Here is a 19,162-nt window from a genome sequence, read left to right as displayed (position 1 = left end):
CGTATTTGCTTCATTTTGCAGATTGAGGTCCCAGTGGCAACCCATTATGTGGAAGTCTGCTCCTGCTGGGTTGCGTTCGTTCGTGCATGCAAAAGGACCACGGTGAAATAGTAGCACCGAGAGCGGCCTAGTATTAAAATTGTCAGTTCTATCTTGAGGAGTTGTTTTTAAAAATTGGCTCGGGCTTGCTCGCCACTCTACCGTGCGTGCCTGGTGCCTACAGAGCGAAATGTATGTTGTCTGGGGAAGGTACAGATAATCTGTGGACTAAGAGGCGGAGCTTTTCATTTCTTTACGTGTTCATTTTATTTGGTGGGGTATCCATTTGGTACGAACTCAACAATCTGTTACCCCTGCACTGGCGTTTTGTGTGCGTTTTTCCGTGGAGATACCTGTAGCGTCAGTGCGCCATTTTTGTCTTTTTGTATTCCTTAATTCAGTTATTCAGGTAAAAGAAAGTTGTGCAGTTTCGATTTGCAGAAAAAAAAGATGGAACACGAAACAGAGAGCATAAATGTACAGACTCGACTTGCAGTGGACCGGTGGCGGAGGTATAGAGGCTTCACCACGGTGTCTTCCACACAACCATTGCAGCCTCGCAGTGCAATGCTTCGCTAGTTTCCATTAAAATCAATTTCAAAGCTGCTTTTGGGGAATTAATTCGAAATTAAGTCCCCTTTTCACGAGTCCCTTTTCCTTACATGCAGTCCAACTAGCGGGCCTCCCGGGGCACCATCACCACCCTACCATGGACCCTATGCAACAGTGCTAGTGCTAATCTCCCAACCTGAACAGTTGTTCCTAAATTCGAAACTTCAAGTTCTATCGCCCTTAACGGATCCAGCTCCCGCGAAACCTCTCCTGTAATCCCGTTTCAAACGCCCTATTTGCCTCTCCCCGGTGCATGCGTTTTGTGTGGGACTCCCCCCACTACATTCACCGCAGCAACAGCCTCAATGCAGCCTTACCCCTGCTCTTCTGACAGTCCCACAGGCCCCCCTATGTCTGGGGGGCCAGCAGGTCCTGGGGGACTCAGCGGTGCCGTTGGGTTTGATGGCGCTGGCGATGAGGGCCTCAATGACAACTGCGCTGACGCCGTGATGTGCGCCGTGAGCGCCAAGAACGACAGTGTAGGCCACGGGCTGCGCCTTGGGCTGGCGGTGTTTGACCCTCGGCGGCCATCGCTACGTGTGGCGGAGATTGTCAGCGATGAGCACTTGACGGCGCTGGAGGCGGTGCTCATGCAAGTGTGTATACACTCTACGCAGCAAAGCAGAGGCCCATGCTGCACAGAATCTGTAGCACGGAGACTTAGACATGGGCAGAAAGGCAAAAGGCACCACAAAATAGAGCAGGACGCCGCAGCAGGGCGCGGCCAAGCTCTCACAAGCAGCATGTCAGCAGTAGCTGCGCTTGCTGGCAGCAAGAGAGTCTACTGTAGCTTAATATGGATTTTCTGCTCGTCATTAGGCTGTTGACTTGTTGCAGTGTACGTACAGGTTGGCGCTATGTCTGTATTGGCTCCTGCGGGCGACGGCGCAGCCTGGCTGCGGCGACTGCCCTATGTGGTGCATGCAGTTGGGGCGGAACTGGTAGAGGCGAAGAGAAGTCTTTTTTCGAGTAGGTTTATGAACTGATGACATGAGTAGCGAAGAGTCCTCTAACTCTCATTGGCTGAGCCGTGGCTTTCGTCCGTGACCTGTATTTTTCTTTTTAAAGCCGCCAATTCATGTATTTGCTCATTCGCTCTTCTGTTTGTCACTGTTTTCAATTCAGCGGCAAATCTGACACAAGACATTTCGTACCTTTTGCCTGCTGCTGCCCTAAAGCCAGCAGCTGCCAAAGAGCTTCGCCTAGAGATTGCCTGCTCTGCCTTAGCAGCACTTATATCTTACTGGAGCGTGAGCCAAGAGGGCTTAGGGTTTGGGCTTGGGGGAATCTTTGAAAACTTGGGATTGAAGGCATAGGGTTTAGACTTTAAGGATTGCACTTTTGGCTTCCGGATGATTCTGAAGCCTACATCAGAATTTCTGTGCGCTAAGCCCTGAAAGGGGTGCTGTGTTCGTGAACTCTTCACAGGGAGTGATTTGTTGACTGCAGCAGAGCCACGGCTTCATTTGATTAAGGTGTAGCTTTTGGGATTAAGGGTTCAGTGATTGGCTTTGAGGGTTTGTGTGCGAGCAGCTGGCGTCTGACGAGACTCTGTGCCACTCGTGCATCCTGGAAACGTATCCGATCTCGTCCTTCCTGAACGTTGATGCTGCTGCTGCTGTTGCGCTGCATCTGCTGCCACAGCAGCCACAGCAGCAGCGGCTGCAGCCGCAAATTCTTCCCTGCAGTACTAAATACGGGGAGGCGCACGCAGCAGCAAAGGACAGAATAAGTAGGAAGCAGGAGCAGCCCAGGTCTTAAAAGCTTATCACCAAGCCTTCAAGAATGGTGCATTGCTGTGTTTTTCTTCAAGTACCATCCTGTCTAGAGCTTATGGCTAAGGGCTGAGCGCCTGCCGCTCGTGTTTTGTGTGGACTTCAGGCGCTGCTGCTGCAGCCGCAGCAGGTGGTTCAGCTGCCACCACATCAGTGTTCAGCTTGTTCTCCCGCCGTTGTTGCTCGTCTTTGGGCGTCCGACGCCTCCACATTTTTATTTCCCAACCCCTTGTCGATGCTGAAGAAATAGTAAGGAGACATGACCTGGTGGAAGCGTTCATGCAGGTAGGTCTTGGGTGTACGTACCCCTCAAGTACCACTAAGAAACCAACCACCACTGCATGCCTTCTTGCTTTATCTTTCTTATTTTGCCCGTCAGCTGGCCACGCAGTTTCGGCGAGCGGCCGCCTCGTTACTATTTGCACTGCAAGGTTTAGCTTTTTGCACTTTGGGTTTAATGTTTGCGCTTAGGAGGTCTTTCGACGGGAGGTATTTCAACGCCACTTCAAGCACGTGTCAGACGTCGACAAACTCGCCACGAAGCTGCACAGAATTCATGCGGCAACGCAAGCAGCAAAAGAGACGGGAGGCAAACGGACGCCGTGGGTCCTTTTCTACACAATTCCTTTTTCGCATTCTTGTCGCTCGCTTCACTGTTATATTTAATAAGCGCTGCTGTTTGTTCCGCAATAATTATGTCTCCTGCTGCGCGTAGTGGCACTTCATTACTATTTGTCTTTTGGTTTCCTTTGTAAAGTGAAAGCTGCTTACCTTTGTGTTTCCCATGCGTCCCTTCTTTTCTCACAATTAAAATTTTGTTTTTAGGGTTTGGGGCTGAGCATGTCTGTATATATATTGCTGTCTCTGCTTTTGCATTTAGGCGGTTAGGCGTGGGTCTGGGGGATCTCGTGAAGCTCTACGACTGCGTTGTGGAATGCAACAGTTTGCTTGTACGTGGCATCTTTACTGCATCTTTTGCTTTCATGTGTGACCGATGTACTGCCTATCACCATTTTCGCCTTCCCTGCCCATGCTTCCCTCTTGTAGCCGATCGTTTTTAGTTATTTCATCGTGTCAAATTGCTAGTAAATAAGTACTTTGGTGCTTGGCCTTCTGTCAATTGAATCTCAGGGCCCCCTAGGAGAGTACAGCGGGCCTTGCAGCTCCACAGTTCGTTCTTATCTTTATACAAAGCTTCATTCCACAATTTCGTCATTTTCTTCATTTATCAAGCTGGTGGAACACTCTATCGACCTTGAAGAGGCCAAGAGAGGCACATATATAATAGACAGTCGATTTGACCCCCGCATGGGCGAACTACTACAGCAGCGCAACTTGCTGCTGATGCAGCTGCAGCAGGAAAGGCAGAGGGCTGAAGAAGTATTGGATATCCCAAAGCGAAGAGATGGAGATGCAGTCAAACTCATAGAAGACCCCACTCTAGGATTTGCCCTAAGAGTGGTAAAGAGAGATCAGCAAGCCGTTTTAGTAAGCCGCAATATATCCACGCATGCATCCATGCATCTGTGAGCGACTGATAATTTCGTTTATTTGTTTGCTTCTCAGTTCGTTTGTTTTTCAATTATTGGACTGCGCGTTTTTGATCTAGATTTGTGCCTTGCCTTCTGGTTGCTTATTCCTTTTTGCCATCAATGTATTTAGCCGTTCGTTTGATTCTGGGCTTTACTATTAACGGCTCTCAGGATTTATTGGCATGGACAATCTTTTGCTTATTTGACGCCTCAGAGCCGCAAGAAAGAATTCCAGCAGATTCGGTTGAACAAGAACGAGCTGCTCTTCTCTACCAATCGGCTGCGGGCTCTAGCCTCAAGACACAAAGACACATGCGACGAATACCAGCAGCTGCAATCAGCACTAGTTGACAAAGCAATACAGGTTAGATCAGACACATTAAAAGCTGCTGCTGTCATTGCTGCTTTGTACGGGCATGTATAGACGTCGAGTAGCTGGACAGTTGCATTGGATTCATCCTGGTAAAGGGGCGATCTAGTTTTTTCGTTTGTCTTCTTTGTTCAGTTTTGTTCGTGTGTCCGTTTGTTAGCTTCGTGCTTCTGTGCTTCTTCACCTCTGCCGAGTGCTCATCCTCTTGTCCGTTCGTCTCCTGCGTATTACGTACTGTGTGTATCTCTCCAATTTCATTTTTACCCATCTACTTGTTTCGGTTTTTACTTTTGGTGCCCTTGTCCGTTTGTCTTCTGGGTATTCCTTACTGTCTAACTCTGCCCAGTTTGATCATTAGCCATCTAGTCGTTTTTCCGTTGTTCTTGGTGCACGCACAGGTCGCGTCTACTTACTGGCCATTAGCAGAACAGCTGGCGGATCTCTTAGGCACAATTGATGTATTGGGCGCCTTTGCTGCGGTTGCTCTGACAGCGCCTATTCCTTATGTTAGGCCTCACATAGAGCCTGAGGGTATGCGTGCCCTTTCCTTTCTTATTTTCCTATTATTTTCCGCTTCTTCATCTTTTTCTAGTTCTGTGTCGGGGCACCTGTGCCCAGCTCTTCTGCTCTCCTTGCCCCTGCTCGTGTCGCGCTTTTTTGCTTTTTTAGGAGGGCTTGCTGTCCTCTTGCAGCCTCTGTTTTACACGCATATACGCAAACTCAAGTATACTTACACGACTACATAGACATCACTGTGCACAATTGTACTTAATTTAGATTATGTGTACAAGCACAGTCATACATATATTTACATGTAATACATATACACACCCCCACTACCACTACAGCCGTAATGCGCACTACGGTGCCGCAACTATTGTATGTTTTGTTCATCAGGCGGCGTCTTGAGGCTGGAAAGCTGCCGCCACGCCCTGCTAGAGGTGCAGGGCCTAGGGGGTTCCATCATCGCAAACGACTGCTTTATGGATTCGGAGTCTTCCCGTTTGCACTTGATTACAGGACCCAACATGGGAGGAAAGTCTACCTACATAAGGCAGGTGGCGCTATGCGTGTTGCTAGCGCAGATCGGCAGCTTTGTGCCTTGCAAAAGCTGCACCATGCCGGTTTTCAGACAAATCATGTGCAGAGTGGGAGCGTCAGACCTCCAGCTGCGGGGCGTCAGCACATTTCTTGCAGAGATGGTCGAGGCCACAGCCATTCTCAAAAATGCGGGGCCTCAAAGCCTCGTCATTGTCGATGAACTGGGAAGAGGGACGTCTACCTATGAAGTGTGTATCGGCAGCTGCTGCGATGCCGAAGGCTGTACTGTTGCTTGATCTCTGGTTGTGCGAGTGTTGCTACTGCTGAGATATTAGTCTAGTACGTAAACCCCGGATTATTTGTGTTTGCTAATGACCTCGTCTTTCTGCTCAGGGTTTCGGACTTGCCTGGGCCGTAGCCAAGGATTTGGCTGAGCGAGCTCGCAGCTTCACTTTATTTGCGACTCATTTTTTGGAGTTGGCATCTTTGGAGGGTGAGGTGGCTGGGGTCCGCAATTACCACGTGAAGGCAGCAGTTTGTAAGGAAAAGAAACAAATAACATTTTTGTATGACGTCAACGAGGGCCACGCAGACCAGTCCTACGGTGTTCAAGTAGCGCAGTTCGCGGGGCTCCCAGAGGCGATCACAACTAGGGCAGCAGCAATGAGCCAGCACTTGGAATGTGCGGAAAAGAGGGAGAAAAGAAGAAGCAAGGGAATTTTAGATGAGGCAGATCGAGACAGAGATGGGGCGCTGAAGAAACTCAGGGCCGTGGTCAAACACGCGTTTGCCGCTGAGACACCACAGCAGTTTTTGCAGAGAGTCAAAGACAGTGCAGACGAACTAAGGGAAGGACTTAAAGAAGTACAAAGACAAACGCAGCTGCAAGTTGCAGCTGCCTAGTCTCGCACAAGCGTGCATAATTCTTAACTCAGCAGCAGCAGTAGCTGCTCGTGCTGCTGTAGCTGAAGTGTCTTCTGCAGCAGCTGAGCCTAGTTGGCTCCCTTTCCACCTCGTCGAGAGCCTTTCGCGCCTTGTGGCTTTGCTCCTTTCTTCTTTGGGGCATCTGTAGCTGCAGTCGGCAGCGCGGCAAGGGGAATGTCTGGGGGAACGCATGCAGCACTCTGACCTTCAGACAGGGCAGCGTTTTGTGATTGCTGCAGTAGCAGCTGTTGCTGCCGTTGTTGCTGAGACTGGTCTAGAGGCTGCTGTAGCTTCGGCTTCTTTGATGACCTCCCGCGTTTTTTCGTAGATTGTGTCAAGACTGTGCCTTGCTCTTCAGTCTCTACTCTTACTGATGCTTCAGATCCTTTTGCTGCAGACTCTGCTGTAGCTGGTACTCTTGCCATAGCTGTTGCTTGTGTTACCAGTCCTGCAGCGACATTTTCTGGCGCTGCTACCGAAGGTGCTTTTGCAGCTAACGCAGGAGCTGTTGCAGTTTCTTCAGTTGCCACATGACGAACTGGATTGTTTGCTGCTCCCACCGGCGTTGCAGCACTAGCTGTAACTGCAGATGTTGCTGCTGCAGTTGAAGTAGCTGCCAGGGATGCGCCTGCAGTTGCTTTCGCCGCCTTATTGGATTTCGAAGTTGCTTCAGTAGCCAGAGGAACTGTTGAACTCATTTTTCTTTCCGCAGGTGCTGCAGCAGTTCCGTGAGCTGCTGCAGCGCCTCCAGCGCTTTTTCTTGAAGCATTTGCTGCTGCGGGCTTCGCTGCAACTGCGGGCGCTTGAAAAGAAGTTCTGCTCTGAGCGCTTGTGGTGACAGCCTCTATGCGTTTCTGTGGTAACGTTTGCTGCTCCAGCTTTTTTAGTTGTTGGTGCTGCTGCTGCGTGGTCAGTCTTTCAAATTTTGCTGCCGCTGCGGCTAGCCGCCCCTTTGAGTACGTAGCTAGTGGCGGGAGCGGCCTTGTGACAATTGCGGCAGGTTGTTCCGTTTGTTCTCTTTCTTCGTCCATCTTTTCGCTTGTGTCTTCTTCATCTATTTCCGCCTCTTCGGGCACTTCTGCTGGGGCTTCTGTACAAGAGTTCAGCTGAGGGGCTTTTTCTGTATCCTCCTCAAGCTCCGCTGTCTTTGCACGTTTCGAGAGGCAAGGGGGAGGCAGCAGCCGGTCGGGACCTCCAGGCCCCGCTCCGGGCTGGTTCAGTTCTGCAAAAGTTGCCTGGGGTCGCGGCTCCTCCTTAGGAGCAGCAGCAGCAAGAGAAGAGTCTTTTTGTACAGTTGTTGATTGGAGGGGCCCCTGAGGTGGCCGGGGTTGGAAGCTAGGCAGACCAGCGGGTACTGCTACAGTGATGGCGGCTGCATGCAAAATTGCACACTTTGAAAGGCAGTAGAAGGCGCGAGCAGCCACAAGTCCTTTGGCCTGCGAAGACACTCGAGGCCTGAAGAAAAGCCACTAGTTTGCTTCTGGGGAGGAGTTCAGCTCTGAAGTTCTACAGTCTAGAGTTTTGGATATACAAAGGACAGCAGCCAGCAGCACTGACAGGTCGTAGGGGGCTTCGCGCCAGCAGCAGCCTGCAGCAGAGTGAAAAGTCTTCAAAATGGAGAAGAGAGGATGGCGAAGTGAACAAACCTTGAGGGTAGCAGAGCTCGAGATTGCCATTAAAAGTCACTGACATTTTGCACAATTGTTTTTTTCAAAGTGAAGTTGGCTTTGCGTCGACGCACCTGTGGCGAACTGACGCAGAGAACTCTCTGGAAGCTGGTAGCCGTGCTGCAGCAGCCTGTGCAAGTTTTTGCCCTGGCTAAGGGCTGCATGCAGCGTGCATGCAAAAGCCTTACCAGAACAGCTTGAACTCCTCTTTGGATCTTAAGGGGCTGTCCTGGGGCGGCTGCTGCTGCTGCCGCTCCAAAGTGGCAGGCGACACGAGCCGAGGAAGGCAGTACACACTTCTGCCTGGCTCTTCTTGTTCTTTTATTGGGAGCACCCGATAGATGAAGGGCATCACTCTTAGCTGGCCGTGGGCCAGCAGGGGGCCCCCTGCTTTCTGGGGGCCCCAGCTGACGACTCGGACTCCAAAGCTGAACCCGGGGCAGTTCACGTAGGCTCGCTTTTGCTGCTCTTCCGGCTGCTGCTGCAGCACGGCGGAGTCCAGCATGTGCTGCATGGCGTCGCCGCAGTGGATCCAGCCCCCCTCTTGCAGCAACCGAGTGCGAAGACTCAGAGACAGCAGCGAGGCCAGCAGGGGCAATTCAAAACTGGCCAGTGCGATCTCAGCGCAGCCCTGATGCCAAATTGCCGAAAAAAAATGCCAAGACTGTCTAATAGGCAGCAGCATAGAGCACATACCTCCAGGCGCTCCAAAGATATGCCGCATTTCTCCTGCAGAATGGCCGCGGCAGCCTCGCAGGCTTTAAAGCCTTTGGCCCCTTTTTCAGACACCAGGAGAAGTGCGGAGGCGCCAGGCGCGGGGCACGCCAGTGCACGACCTTGCGCGTGCATCTGGTGGAGGCAAGGAGCAGTGAGGCGCTGCCATTTCTACTGGAGGTGCAATAATATAATTCAAAGTTACCGTGAAGACCCGGGCCACGTCCATTGCAGTTCGGAAACGAATTGGGAATTGGGAGCTGAAGGGAGCACACACAAACTATGTGGTGGATACACATGGAGAAGAAACCAACTGAGCGCGTACCGTCCGCTCTGCGAAAATGAAGTATACCGCCCAACAGCCGACGCGGGGATGGAAACTGAGAACTCTGTGTCGTAGCATGTTGAAGTTTCTGGGGGAGCACTCGGTTGCGGAACGCCTAGAAGAAGAGACAAGGTGATCGAAAGATGAAGCTTTCAAACTGAAAGTGCACAGTAGGAATCTACTTGGCAGCTTTGTCAAGTCCTGCTTGGACACGGGTAGCAGATTAACTGGCTCAGTTGTGACTCGCGTTGATGAGCGAGAAAATCCATTTGGGCCTGTTTCGGGGGCTTTGTTTCTGGCTCGAGAAGCCCACGGCCTCTTAAGAAGGACGCTGCAGTTCGTCTGCATTGGTGGAATGAGGCAGTGGACGGAAACTTGGGAACAGCCAGTGCAACGACTTGGTTGAAATGTTTTGTTTTTCTGCCAACTGAAGGAAATCTGTATACCTTTGTGATTTGAGGTGAATTCGCCTTCTAGTCGGACAATGCGGGGTGTACAGGCAGCTCCTAGAAAGCGAACAATACAAAAGCGTCTAGCTTTACGCATATACAAAGCTGATATGTGAAAAAACCCAACACAGTTTTATTGCGTTTACTGCACTTAGCAAAGGTCAGGCTTGGTGCGCACTTCTAGTTAGAAATGAATCATCTTCAAGACTCGGGTTCGAGTGTAATGCAACTCGAAAGCAGCGGGAAAGCAATTTACGGGTACCGTGCGTTCTTGTTTCGCTTATGATGTTTCTTCCTGTTTAATTATCTATTTAAATGGTGCTCTTCTCCGTGTACTGAGAACAGAGCAGAGCTAGAAGTAAACTGGCATACAGCAGCACACTCGTAGTGTGTTTGGGACCTGTTTCAAGTAGACAAGATGCGGCAAAAATTTAGCAGGAGACGTTCCGGCAGTTCCTGAATACGGTAAGGGCGAACCAGTTCCAGTATATGAAAAACACGGAGGCGCCAACGTTAGCTGGAATGATGAGACAGAAATGCCAGTCGTCCTTAATGGCGTCAAGCCAGGAAATCCCTGTGTAAGGGAGGAGCTTTGAAATAAAAATTGCATACAGCTCACAAACAACTATAATAGCAGCAAAAAGCATCATGCAGGCCCCCGTCACTACCCTCGAAAGGGAGCCTTCAGCTTCAACTTCTTGGGATTCACTGGGCTCCTGTCCTGCACTCACCGCAGCAGCAAATGCTGGGGAGACGAAGGGTGCTTCGTAGGCCGGCATCTTGGGATGTTGGCGTAAATAGTGTTATGCTTTTTGAGCTGAGATGAGTCAACGATTAGCCGCTCCGCGGTGGCTGCTTCGAAGTAAAAAGAGCAGCCTCGTTGCCTTAGCTGCTGCTGGTGCCGCTGTCTGCTGCTATAGTAGTGCAGCGCTCAGCAGCAAAGAACGCAAAGGTGAGGAGAGTCCGCTGGCTGCAGGTCCTAGCCTCCGTCAAAAAGCTGTTTGAAGTTGTAGTTACTAGAGGCCTTTCAATAGAGCCACACAGTGCGCAAGTACATAGAAGAGGCCCCAAGGGATGAATGCGACAGAGCGAGCCCGCCAGGGTAAGACGTGCAGTACATTCCTTGCCTCCTCATAGACTTTGGTCTGTTTTTCTCTCTGGCTTGAGATTATACGTAAATAAATAAAAAATGAGGCTAAAGGCTTGGAAATACTTTGTAAATGAGCATATCAAGCAGACAGCGGCTCCGGCGATTGCTGCCGGCGACTGCAGGACCATACAGTGCCGCGACTTCGAAGCAAGATCACTGTCGAGTGCCCTCAGATGATGTACAGCATTTTTCCCTTAGCTTTTCCCGAAATGCCCCTTATTTGATAAATGAGTTTATTTTAAAATGATTAGGACTAGTTGTTTCTCCTTTGCGGGCATCAAGGGCCGTTCACAAAAGTGCTGCAGTCCCTCTGCACGTGCGTGTTTATCCACTTGCTGCGTATGCTATATCTGTCTCTGCTGGTAATATGGGATGTGAATCCGTTTACAAAAAAAAGCTTAGTCTGCTCACTATTCTCGGCAATTTGTCGGGTGCAACAGCCGCGGCATTTACTGATAACTAGGCTTCTCGGCAAAAGTTGCACCACAAGCCCACGCCTAGGAAGACCAGCAACCACCACTCTATTCCTTTCTTGACCATTTGCCGGATAAATTACTCATGAATAAAGGAGCTCTTCTATTCTTCAGTTAAACACTAAGTGCATGGAGCTGAAAGACCACCATTCTCACGTGCGCGTTCAAAAAAGGTGTGGAACGTTCTTCTGCGTTTGATTGAACGGAGAAGATGGTTCCAATTTAAAAAATGACCAAATTAACAAACTCAGTGCTACATTAAAAGCTATTGAAAACAATCGACCCCTGGATTCTGTATCCAAGCACTATCTGTTCAGATTTCCAACCAGTCGGCACGGGCTGCGCCAGTCCGACGAACAGTGAAGCAGCGAATGAATATTAGTATGCCTACAGTGGAGCTACAAATTTTAAGTATATGAAACTGTCAAACTGTATCTAATTTCCTCCAGTTTTTTGGAGGAACTCGAAACTTGTAGATATTCGAGGTTGCGGCCGACACGTCGGACCAGTGGTCCGAAAATTTACGATCATCGAGACGCCCATATAGCTAATTTGGTTTTTTCTGTCGAAAAAATTCCTTGCTGTTTTTCAACTCATTATCCGCTTAATAGAAGGTGCCGTTAGCCAGGATCATGGCTTTTCGAGCCCTGCAGGCCTTAGCGTGCATTGTAGTGCGCCGAGGCGCCGAATATCTTGGCGGCAACTTAGAGCAGAATTCATTGATGTTTCGTCCCCGTAAACCAGGAGATTTCAGTTTTTTAAGCCACCTTTTTGGAAGTAAATGCATCCATTTCCCACGCGACTAGCAGAGACACAGTTTGCACGCACCGCAAATATCTAAGCGTACGCGCTCTGAGGTGGCGCAGCCCCTTATTGAACGGCCCTTGAGGAGCACTCATAAGAAGCAACTAGCCCCATATAATCCCATATTTATAAAATGCACTAATTTCGAAGCATTGTAGAAAAAGTAGATACCAAAAATCATTGACATCTTCTTCTATGGGCACTGGACGGCGATCTGAGCTTGAAGTTGGTACCGGCCCGTGGTCCTGCGGTCGCCAGCGGCGAAGCCCTGGAGCCCGTGGATGCTTAATGTGCACATGTTCTGACCGATTCAAAACCCTCAAGCAAAAATAGCATTTGTTTATGTTTAATCTGAAGCCACAGAGACACACCGCCCAGCCAATGTCTGTGAGGAGGCAGGGAATGCACCTCATGTCCTACCGTGGCGGGCACGCCCTGTCGCGTTCATCAGGGCCTCTTCTGTGTCCTTGTGCTCTGCACAGCTCTATTGGCAGCCTTCACTAAAGACAACTCTAATTAGCTTTTTGAGACAGGCTAACGCCTTTCTTCGCCCGCGTGCTTGTTGCCAGCGGAATCTCATCGCCGTGGGCTTCTTGCCGCGGTGCGCTGTTCCATAGCGGCAGAAGACGGCAGTGCAGCAGCAGCTAAGGCTGCGGGGGTGGGGCATTCATTCGAGTGGGAGAAGACCTAAGCGCTGCAAACAATCGCTGAGTCATCTCAACTGCATAAACACCAAGATGCCGGCATATGAGGTGCTCGCTGTCTCTCCAGCCATTAGCACGGCAACTGAAGGTGGAAAGACGCAAGAAATTTTATCACCATCTGTGCCAGATGCTTTTGTTGCTGCTGCAACTGACAGTTCACCTGCCAGCGGTTCCCGTCTTTGTGTGCTACTCCCAACGGAAGGAATAAAGCCGGGCAAGTCTGGTGCTGCGTCTAATGCCGAGATCCCACGTGACGTGGAGTCAGTACACCCCAAAACTTCAGCAGCTACACTCTCGTGGACTGTTTCTGAATCTGAGGATAGGGATTTGAAGTGGCTTGCAGAGGGTGAGCACGACAGCGTACGTACACCTCGTGGCTGCCGTTTGCTGCAGTCTTCACGACTTCCCGAAAGCACATACTGCAGCGCAGATTATGAAGGCTCTGAGCCTGAGACGAATGACACTGCAACTGAGAATGGAAGCAACCGCGACAGCATCCGCGTGCAGGTGTTTGAGAAGCTGCAGCAGCAGCGGGAGCAGCAGGAGTGGGAGGTTCAGCAGGCGCTGGAGCGGCAAGCATCAAGTCTGCGGCAGCAGTTGGCTTCCTTGCGTCGGCAGCTGAAGGCTCAGCAACAAGAGTCTCTGCTGCAGCAGGAGTTACTGCAGCAGCGGGAGTCTGCATTGCAGGCTGCAGCAGCAGAAGCCGCTCAGCTGCGGACTCGAGAGCAGCAGCTGCGGCAGGAGCGAGAGGCGCTGCGGCGGGCCCATGCTGAACTCCAGACGGAAGTGCAGCAGGAGCAGCTGTCAGCAAGGTCACAGCGAGCCAGTGCTGCACTAGAGTGGGCAAAGAAGTTGACTCAAGAGCGAGAGACTTTTGCTGCGCAGCTGCAAGCGCTGCAGAGCTCTAAAGAGGCATGTGCGGACTCTGCCAAAAAGCTGCACGAGGAGGTGCTGCTGCTAAGGCAGCAGCTCCGAGCAGCAGCAGCAAGCCATCACTCTGTTGCTACCGCCAGCGGCGGCAGCAACAGGTCGCTGCACCAGCAAATTCAGCAGCAGCAGCAGCAGCAGGGGAGTGGCATTCGGGGCCAATCTGACAAGCAGGCAGCGCCTGGCTTGGGAATAAATAAAGACATGTCGCTGCCGCAGACACCCCGCGGCAGCAGCAGCGGCTTGCCCATGCTGCCCCTTGCGTCTCCCCGCATGCTGCGCATGCATTTGTCACAGCAGCAGCAGCAGCAGCGCCAGTCATCCGAAATACAAACGCCCCCCTCTCTAGCTGACGAGCTGCAGAGCACTGCGTTTTCCAGCAGCAACGGCTGCAGCAGCAACGGCCCTTCCGCGAAACAGCTGCATGAACAGCAGCAGGCACAGATGATTGCAAAGGACTTCGTTGACCTTGAAGCGGGGCTTAACGGCAGCAGCAGCGCCGCAGCATCAGACGATTGCTGCACTAAACAACTGAACGCCTTCACACGGCTTCTTATGTTTCTATGGAGCCCCTTTTTAGAGTGCCCAAAGAGAAACAGGGCAAGACGCGATTCTCTGTAGGGACCTTAGCAGCAGCTTCGCTGCCGCCGCTGCGGCAGGCACTGCGGTGCTGAGGCCAGTGCTGCAACATCTACAACAGCAGCATCTCCCTCTTCGTCCCTCTGATAAATGCAAGCACATAGGTTTTGTTCTTTCTGCTGCAGCAGCAGCAAGTTGTACCGCAACACTTGCTGCGTGGAATTTCAGCGGCAGCACGCAGCACCACTTGCTGCATGAAACAGCAGCAGCTGCTGCAATTTTTCTGCAGTTGTTATGGCTGCATAATAGTTTTAATTTTAACCCTGCGTGAGCAATGAAGACTGCTCGTGTCAATCGAAGTTTTTGCTGCTGCGACAGTAGCCGTAGCAACAGGATCAGCACAAGGCTGCTTATGCTTATCTTCTGTGCACGACTAGCCTAAATGTCGCGCTAAATAAAATCATTAAAGATGTGCCCGAGACGGCGATGACGTTGAAAGGCATATCTGCAGCACAGCACCCAAGCACAGTGTCGGTGGTGCTGCTGCTACTGCTGCTTTTCCTGATGCGACCAGGTTCTTTGTTGCTGCTGTTGGGTGCTAGTACTGCAGCTTGCTGTAAAGCCCACCGAAATCCGGCAGCGGCAGCTTAAGTCGGGTGCCTCCAGTCGCTGTCCACTGCCACTGCCTCTCCTCAAGATCCCTGAGAGCATGCAAATTGTAGCAGCGGCAGCAATGAAAACACTTACAAGGGAAATATCTAAGTAGCTGCGGTGGCAACCCAACGCGCAATACGCTCGTGTTGGTCTCACTCTTTAAATCCTAAAAACGGCTCTAACGGCGCTTGCTGCACCTGATTTTCTGCTGTTGCTGCTGCTCCTGCTGGCAGCGGCCGGATGCTGCACGGTGGGGATTGCGTGACGGTGCATGCGTTTGCTGCGCTTCCCAAGACAGCGGCAGGGGGAGGCCAGGCGAACGCCAGTTTCCTCTGTTGCAACAAAACAAACCGGGCTCGACAATTTTGATGCCGCTGCTGCTGCTGAACATGCGACCAATGGATATACTGCTGCCACATCTGCTGCTGCTAATGCAGAGAAAACTGCCGCCGCAGCAGACAGTCAAGGCTTACAGGAACAGCAGCAAAGGCGCCTCCAACTGCACTGCCACCTTGGGGGTTCGAGTGCAGCAGCTGTGGCTGCTGCAACATTAGCTGCAGCCCCAGTGACAGCAGCATGCTGCAGCGGGCCGGCACACGCACAGTGCCTTGCAGTACAGCCGACGGCAACATGAGCTGAGCCCCCTCCTGCTGCTTTTCTGCTGCTGCAGCTCCTTCAGGCAGCAAGCTGGAGCGCACCCGCAGCCAGTGAGGCAGCCACATGTCGTCCATGCCCCCACGCGGCGCCTCACCAGCAGCGATGGCAGCAGTAATGTCAGCAGCTAAAGCTGATCTTCCCACCGCAGCAACGTCTGCAGTCGGACCACTGGTCACAGGCGTCTGGAGTTTCAATCCAGACGCGTTGACGGCTGCGGAACCCTCCAAGCTCTGCACAGTAGGAACAGCAAGAAGCGTACTCAGAGTTAGCACTTCCAACGCTTAAAAATAGAAACAGCAACAGCAGAAACAAGCAACAAACAACGCTCTACAGAAAGCAGCACTGAGACAAGCGCAGCAGCAGGATTGCGGCGCCACGACATCTCACCAAATCGCAATCTTGCTGCTGCTGCTGCTCCAGCTGGTAGTCCTGCTGCGTTTCCTGGTACATGGGGTACCTGACCAGCTTGGCAGCAGCCACAAGAGGCAAAACGCTGCGCGGCAGCAAGTCAACAAACGCAGCAGAGGCTGCGCTGTCTCCACTGTTCTCAAACAGAACCCAGTACGAGCCTGCAGGAGCAGCACGAGCAGCAAAAGCAGCAGCAAGCGTCAGCAGCAAGGGCTTAACGGGAAGAAACGACGCAACTTGGGGGCCTCTACGAAGTAGCACAGGGTCTCTATAAAGCAGCATGGACTTCTACGCGCGAAAACCCGAAAGCTTCAACCCTTTACCCTAAACCTGCCATGCAACTTGTCTGCTTCTGGTCTGATGGCATTTGCAGCAAGCCCGCGGGAAACTGAAAAGCCAGGCGCCTCCGGTGGAAGGCGCCACCTATAGCTCAGCAAGCTTTCTAGCTGCTGCTGTTGCTGTTGCTCCTGCTGCGGTTGCTGCTGCTGCTGACGCAAGTCGAACATAATAAGGGATGACGACGCGTCCACCGCAAAAGCATCGTAAGTAGCGAAGCCTGCTGCTGAAGCAACTTGCTGAACCAGCTCATCTGCCCTGCTGCTGTCTTTGCTCCTGCTGCTGCTGTTGCTGTTGCTGTCTGCTTCGTGAAATATGCGCAGCAGCCACTTGCTGCTGCCTGCAGCAACACAATTCCAGCGCCCGAACGCTGGGGGATTTTGCAGCAGCAGCGATTCCTTCTGCTGCTCTTCGTGCTGCTGCTGCTGCTGCCCGTCCGCCTTCGGTTCAAACGGTTTGGGAAATACGTGTAGGTACACGTGACTAAACAGATTCACTAACGAAAATTTCACTGCATGCAAAAGCAGACGCACCGCAGGTCCGGCAGCGCATGCAGGACCAAATTAGTGGGGTCACAGCAGCTGCAGCAGCAACTGCTGCTGCAGACACCGCAGCAGCAATTGCAGAAAGCGAACACAGCAGCATCCGCGACAGGAGCTGCAGCAGCAACTGGAGCAGTAGCTGCAGCAATGACTCACAGTCTGCTTCATCTGGATATCGAAGCACCACAGAGAGCTCAAGCCGCAGCTCTGCGACTTCCTGCTGTTGCTGCCGCTGCTGAGCAGCAAACGGTGTGATGCGAAGCCTGTAAGACTTGTAGGGAGAGATCGCGAGAGAATACGGATGAACAACCATCAACAGCCCAGCCTGCAGCAGCAGCAGCAGCAGCAAGACCTCGCCTGGGGAGCAAGATGCAGCAGCTACATCAGCAGCAACACGCGGCTCACCTGCTGCTTGCAGGGCAGCAGCCGCAACATGTTGTTGTGCGTGTCCGAACAGATTGCTGCCTCAGGAAGAGAAGCCATGCGCTGCGCGTAGCCCTGCGGCTGCTGCTGCTCCTCTTCTTGATCTGTTGCTGCTGCTGCTGCTGCAGCAGCACTTGTTTGTGTCACCACAGCATCTGTTGCGCTTGCAAGGCGCGATAAGGCGCTGCAGGTTGTTGATGCCAGCGTGTGCGCGAGACGGCTCCACAGCCTGTAGCAGAAGGAGCAGCAGCAGCAGAAGCAACAGCAGCAGCAAGAAGTACCTCTGAAATGAGACACCCGAAATACCTGGCCGTGAGGGCAAGAGCAGCAGCAGCACAAGCGCGAGGAGCAGCAGCAGCAGTGTGCGCAGCAGCAGCAGAAGCAGACCTCTTCTGGTGGTAAGAAGGGTGCTGTGAGAGCCCTGCCCGCAGAAAGGCCCCTGGAGGCTTTGCTGCTGCTGCTGCAGGCCCCCACAAGTTCGCCTTCCATCTTCCCTGTGTCAGAGACAAGTCAATGAATGAGTAAGCATGCGGCAGCTCCTGCTTCTGCTGCTGCAGCAGGCTGTTGCTGTCTTGCTGCAGCAGGTGGGTGCTGAGCAGCCGGGCGAGGTCCAGCGGGAACAAATGGGCATGCAGCCCGGACCCTGAGTAAACTCCATCTGAAAGCATTCGCAGCAAAAGAAGCAACTTGACCTACAGAGACGATAGCATCTGCAGCAGCAGCTGCAGCAGCAGCAGCTGAGAGCAGCAGCAACAAAGGGCAGCCTCACCGAGAATGCTGGAACGCAGCCGCAGGTCGAAGTGCGCAAGAAAAAGGCCCCGAGAGCGCAGCGGCTCTGTGAAAACAACTTCGCTGTAGACTTCAGGTGCGGCTTCTGCTGCTGCTTGTGCTGTCGCTGGCGTGGCTGCTGCTGCGTCTGTGGCTTGCAGCCGGGCCAAGCAGCAGCAGCAAAGCAGCAACAGGAACACTACCCACGATGGTGCTGCGCGTTGTCGCCTACATTTCTCTGACTGTCTTGCTGCAGCGACAGCAGCAGCTGCTGCTGCTGCGGCTGCAGCTCGGCTCATAGGCAGCCGTTTGCTGCTGCTTGTTGTAGTGCGTTCTGCAAGGAGCACCGGTTGGTGCTGCTTCCACTGTGGTGCTGGTCTAGCACCTGCTGTTGTTGTCGCAGCTGCTGTTGGCCTTGCTGCTCCAATGTGGATGGTCTCCACTGATTATTAGGGAAGAGCAGCAGAGCCTCCCTGTTTTAGTGCAGCTGCCGCAGCAGCTGCTGCCGCCACTAGCGCTGCTGCTGCCGTCGCTGCTGCCGCTACTGCTAAGACTTCGCCTGTTGCAGTTTCAGCAAGTGTAGCCGCTGTGTTTTTTGCACTCGTCGTTTCTTGTGAGAGCTGTTTTGGGGTCGGTCGCGGCCCCACACGCTGCGGCACATGCAGCGCCTTGCTGTCTTTGTCTTGTCCTGGTACAGCAGCCGTAGCAGCTGCTGCAGCCAGCGCCGCAGCAGTAGCAACTAAAATAACAGGCAATCGTTCAATTGTCCCAGAGACAAAGCCCAGCGAGCTGAGGTAAATGGTGGGTCCCACGGGGTCTCCGCCGACGGGAGCAGCAGCTCGTCGCTGCAGCTGTTAGGTTGCTGTTGGCGGTCCTGCTGCAGCTGGTGCACTCAAAATTGTGCTATAAGGCAGAGATTCATATAATTATTTACTCAGGAAGCAGAACAGAGGGTCAGGGGACAGGCGCCACCACAGCAGCAGTAGCCGTCAGTGCGCGCTGCCGATGCAGTAGCAGCAGCTGCAGCAGCAGCAGCAGCTGCTGCTGCTGCTGCTGCTCGCGAGGCTGCTGCCGCCTTACCGCCAAACGACTGCTGCAGCAGGAACTCCAACGAATCTCTGGGTTCGTTTCTTTCTCTGTAGGCGCAACTGCTGTCGCTCGCAGTGTATGTACAGAAGAAGGGCGCAGCAGCCTGCTGCTGCAGCGCAGCCCAACGGCAGCAAACGGAGCAGCAGCAGGTGCTACTGATGCAGTGCTGCAGCCATCGCAGCTGCTTAACGATAAGTATT

At 52.5% G+C, this 19,162-nt stretch overlaps 4 protein-coding genes across 4 annotated transcripts; 2 read left to right on the top strand and 2 right to left on the bottom strand.

The window, feature by feature from the left end:
* Window positions 1-956: 956 nt before the first annotated feature.
* ENH_00058730 (DNA mismatch repair protein, putative) lies at window positions 957-6,272 on the top strand (the record flags this gene model as incomplete). Its single annotated transcript, XM_013583610.1, has 12 exons — window positions 957-1,247; window positions 1,500-1,620; window positions 1,777-1,901; window positions 2,185-2,383; window positions 2,533-2,711; window positions 2,898-3,028; window positions 3,307-3,376; window positions 3,558-3,914; window positions 4,173-4,322; window positions 4,727-4,859; window positions 5,226-5,617; window positions 5,763-6,272. The coding sequence occupies 12 exons, from the start codon at window positions 957-959 to the stop codon at window positions 6,270-6,272; spliced, it is 2,658 nt and encodes an 885-aa protein (XP_013439064.1).
* Window positions 6,273-6,361: 89 nt separating this feature from the next.
* Window positions 6,362-8,654, bottom strand: ENH_00058720 (hypothetical protein, conserved; the record flags this gene model as incomplete). The annotated part of the gene is made up of 2 exons (XM_013583609.1): window positions 6,362-7,748; window positions 8,149-8,654. 2 exons carry the CDS (start codon window positions 8,652-8,654, stop codon window positions 6,362-6,364), a joined length of 1,893 nt encoding a protein of 630 aa, XP_013439063.1.
* A 3,958-nt stretch (window positions 8,655-12,612) lies between these two features.
* On the top strand, window positions 12,613-14,127 carry ENH_00058710 (hypothetical protein, conserved; the record flags this gene model as incomplete). Its single annotated transcript, XM_013583608.1, has 1 exon — window positions 12,613-14,127. The coding sequence occupies one exon, from the start codon at window positions 12,613-12,615 to the stop codon at window positions 14,125-14,127; it is 1,515 nt and encodes a 504-aa protein (XP_013439062.1).
* A 374-nt stretch (window positions 14,128-14,501) lies between these two features.
* On the bottom strand, window positions 14,502-18,172 carry ENH_00058700 (Gpi16 subunit, GPI transamidase domain-containing protein, putative; the record flags this gene model as incomplete). Its single annotated transcript, XM_013583607.1, has 10 exons — window positions 14,502-14,590; window positions 14,713-14,786; window positions 14,896-15,071; window positions 15,213-15,626; window positions 15,784-15,965; window positions 16,121-16,651; window positions 16,839-17,007; window positions 17,088-17,334; window positions 17,493-17,763; window positions 17,875-18,172. The coding sequence occupies 10 exons, from the start codon at window positions 18,170-18,172 to the stop codon at window positions 14,502-14,504; spliced, it is 2,451 nt and encodes an 816-aa protein (XP_013439061.1).
* Between the last annotated feature and the right edge of the window lie 990 nt (window positions 18,173-19,162).

The sequence above is a fragment of the Eimeria necatrix genome, genomic scaffold (assembly GCF_000499385.1).
Source record: "Eimeria necatrix Houghton genomic scaffold, Enh_scaff4, whole genome shotgun sequence".
NCBI lineage: Eukaryota > Apicomplexa > Conoidasida > Eucoccidiorida > Eimeriidae > Eimeria > Eimeria necatrix.
Note: the sequence above shows the minus strand (reverse complement) of the source record. Positions and strands in the feature narration are given on the sequence as shown.